The 2500-nt window shown below is 45.4% G+C and overlaps 1 protein-coding gene across 1 annotated transcript in view; it reads right to left on the bottom strand.

Moving 5' to 3' along the window:
• Positions 1-2500, bottom strand: part of LOC307023989 (general transcription factor II-I repeat domain-containing protein 2A-like) — a 4188-nt gene that overhangs the window by 990 nt on the left and 698 nt on the right. The window contains exon 1 of the mRNA XM_079657735.1: positions 1-2500. This exon is cut by the window's left edge and continues 141 nt beyond it; it is cut by the window's right edge and continues 698 nt beyond it. Within this exon, the coding sequence (XP_079513861.1) occupies positions 616-1695 (1080 nt within the window). The 5' untranslated portion in view covers positions 1696-2500 and the 3' untranslated portion in view covers positions 1-615.

Raw genomic sequence — 2500 nt, 5'->3', positions numbered from 1 at the left:
GTTGATGGCCATGGTGGAGAAGGTTTTCTCACAAATGTATGTGCTTCCGAACAGAGAGGCCATTCTGATGGCATGTTGGCGAAGTGCAGGGTACGTAGATGGGGAAAGTCCTTTGTAGAACTCGATGAGATTCTTGTCTCGATATGCTGCTCTGGCCTCAGAGCTCTCCTGCAGGTCGATGAGCTCGAACTGCATTTCTGCAGACTCTTCTTCGGGTGCACATGTGAAGGGATCTTGGAATAGGTTGAATGACTTCTCGTGGTCACTGAAGTCCGAGAAGCGGTGGTGGAATTCCTCTTGGAGTTTTTCCATGAGGTTGTGGTTCTTGTCTGAACACAGGTGATGTAAAACATCACATTCACCTGCGAGCACCTTGCAGGCGGGGAAATGGGTTAGATTCCCCTCTCTGAGCTGTCCCTGCACTAGTTGAAGTTTTCGCTGGAAAGCTTTGACGCTTTCAAACAATGTGGAAATGAGCTTCCCATGGCCCTGCAGCTTCACATTGAGATCGCTGAGAAAGGTGTTCAGGTCAACAAGGAACGCTAGGTCACAAAGCCATTCAGTGTCACTTAACTGTGGCAGATCTTGTCCTTTTGATTGCATGAACTCAGCGATTTATTTCCTCAAATTAAAAAAACGCTTCAGTGTGGCACCTCTGCTCAGCCACCTGACAGCAGTGAAGTATATGACGTCACCAAATTCAGCCTCTGATTGCACCAAAAAAGTTTTGAATTGACGGTGATTCAGACCTCTGGACTTTATGAAATTCACTGTCTTGACAACAATGTCCATGACATGTTTCATTTCAAGCGTATGAGCAGCAAGGGCTTCTTGGTGAATTATGCAGTGATATTTGATTAGGTTCTCACCTCCGTTATTGGCCACTTTGTCGCTGAGCAAAGAGACAGCGCCCGCCTTTCTCCCGACCATGGCTGGCGCTCCATCTGTTGTGACACCAACCATGGATGTCAGCTCCACATTGTATGCATCGAGACTACGACACACAGCATCACAAATGTCGATTCCCCTTGTTCTGTCTTTGATACTCTCCATGCTTAGCAGTTCCTCGCCTATTTCAAAGTCCTCCGTGACCGTTCGAATGAAAATCAGCAGTTGTGCAGTATCAGAAATGTCTGTACTCTCATCCAGTGCTATAGAAAAGGACCCCTTGCCTAGGCCTTCCACACGTAGTCCCAATTGCTCTTTGAGATCATTGGCCAGATCTTCGATTCGTCGTGTCACTGTGTCATTCGATAAACTTATGTCACGGAACTTTGACTTTTGTTCAGGGCATACAATGTCAGCCACTTTCAAAATGCAGTCTCGCACAAATTCTCCATCACTGAACGGCTTGCTCCGCCTGGCAATTTCGTGAGCTACCACATAGCTAGCCTGTGTTACAGCTTCACCGGATTTTGCAAGATTTGTGAAAACTGACTGCTGGGCAGTTAAACCTCTTTCAAGTTTAGTTCTGCGCTCCTTGCCCATGAACTTGTCATACATTTTATGATTGGTATCATAATGGCGTTTTATGTTATACTCCTTGAGCATTGCATTCACCTGCTTGCAGATGAGGCATATCACTTTATCCGACCCCTGAGGTAAAACGAAGTAAGCGTTGCTCCATTTCTCCTGGAACTTCCTTTTCTCCTCACTGACAAAACGTTTTTTACGCGACGGCCCTGGCTCCTCCATCTCGCTTACACAACGAAAACTTCCAACAAATTTTGTTTCCGCTGTTCACGTGAACACTTTGCCGCCTTTGGGACGTGCATCCAATCAGGGAGTGAGTTTGGGGATGCTCGCGCTGGGGGTATTCAGTGGAAATAACAGTGTGCCTGAGTGTGGACGTTGGGAGAGACAGCTTGTTGTTTTATTATTGTATAACCGGACTTTTGTGTGCGTTCATATACTTAACCACACACGCAAACACACACACTCTTTCTCTGCCGTTACATAGCAGACACTACTTTATCTGTCAAGTTGTCTCCGATGCCACCACAACTTCCTGTCAAACACGTTATCTCGCCTTCAAAATAAAAGCATGCAAACGGAACTGGAAGTTAACCTAAATTAAATCCAAAATACACATGAAACTACAACGAAGGCAACAAAAACAATGCAACATCTCCTTCATTCTCAGAGGACACAAAGTTGGGTTATCTACAGACAGTGACTAGCTAAAATCGCTAGCTAACTCCCGTTTCTGATAACTTACAACAGATTTTCCGCTTAACTGCAACTCGCGAGATTTGCGAGATTCAGGTTACCAAATAAGGAGTGAGAGTGACGCGTAGAGGAACCGGAAGCTGCGCTAGCCTCCGGTGGCTACCATAATGCTATCATTTAGTTTCTCCGATTTTTGCACAAAAATGGATTGATGGACCATCAATAAATAAGCCATGCCTGCTTCATGTATGGAAGAGGACCAGCGCCTCAAGAAAGCAATCATATCATCAGGTGTGGTCTCTAACATTTATAAATTATTATCTAGGGCTGC

The sequence above is a fragment of the Notothenia rossii genome (assembly GCF_949606895.1).
Source record: "Notothenia rossii genome assembly, chromosome: 11".
Lineage (NCBI taxonomy): Eukaryota > Metazoa > Chordata > Actinopteri > Perciformes > Nototheniidae > Notothenia > Notothenia rossii.
This window is presented reverse-complemented; position numbering and strand designations above follow the sequence as displayed.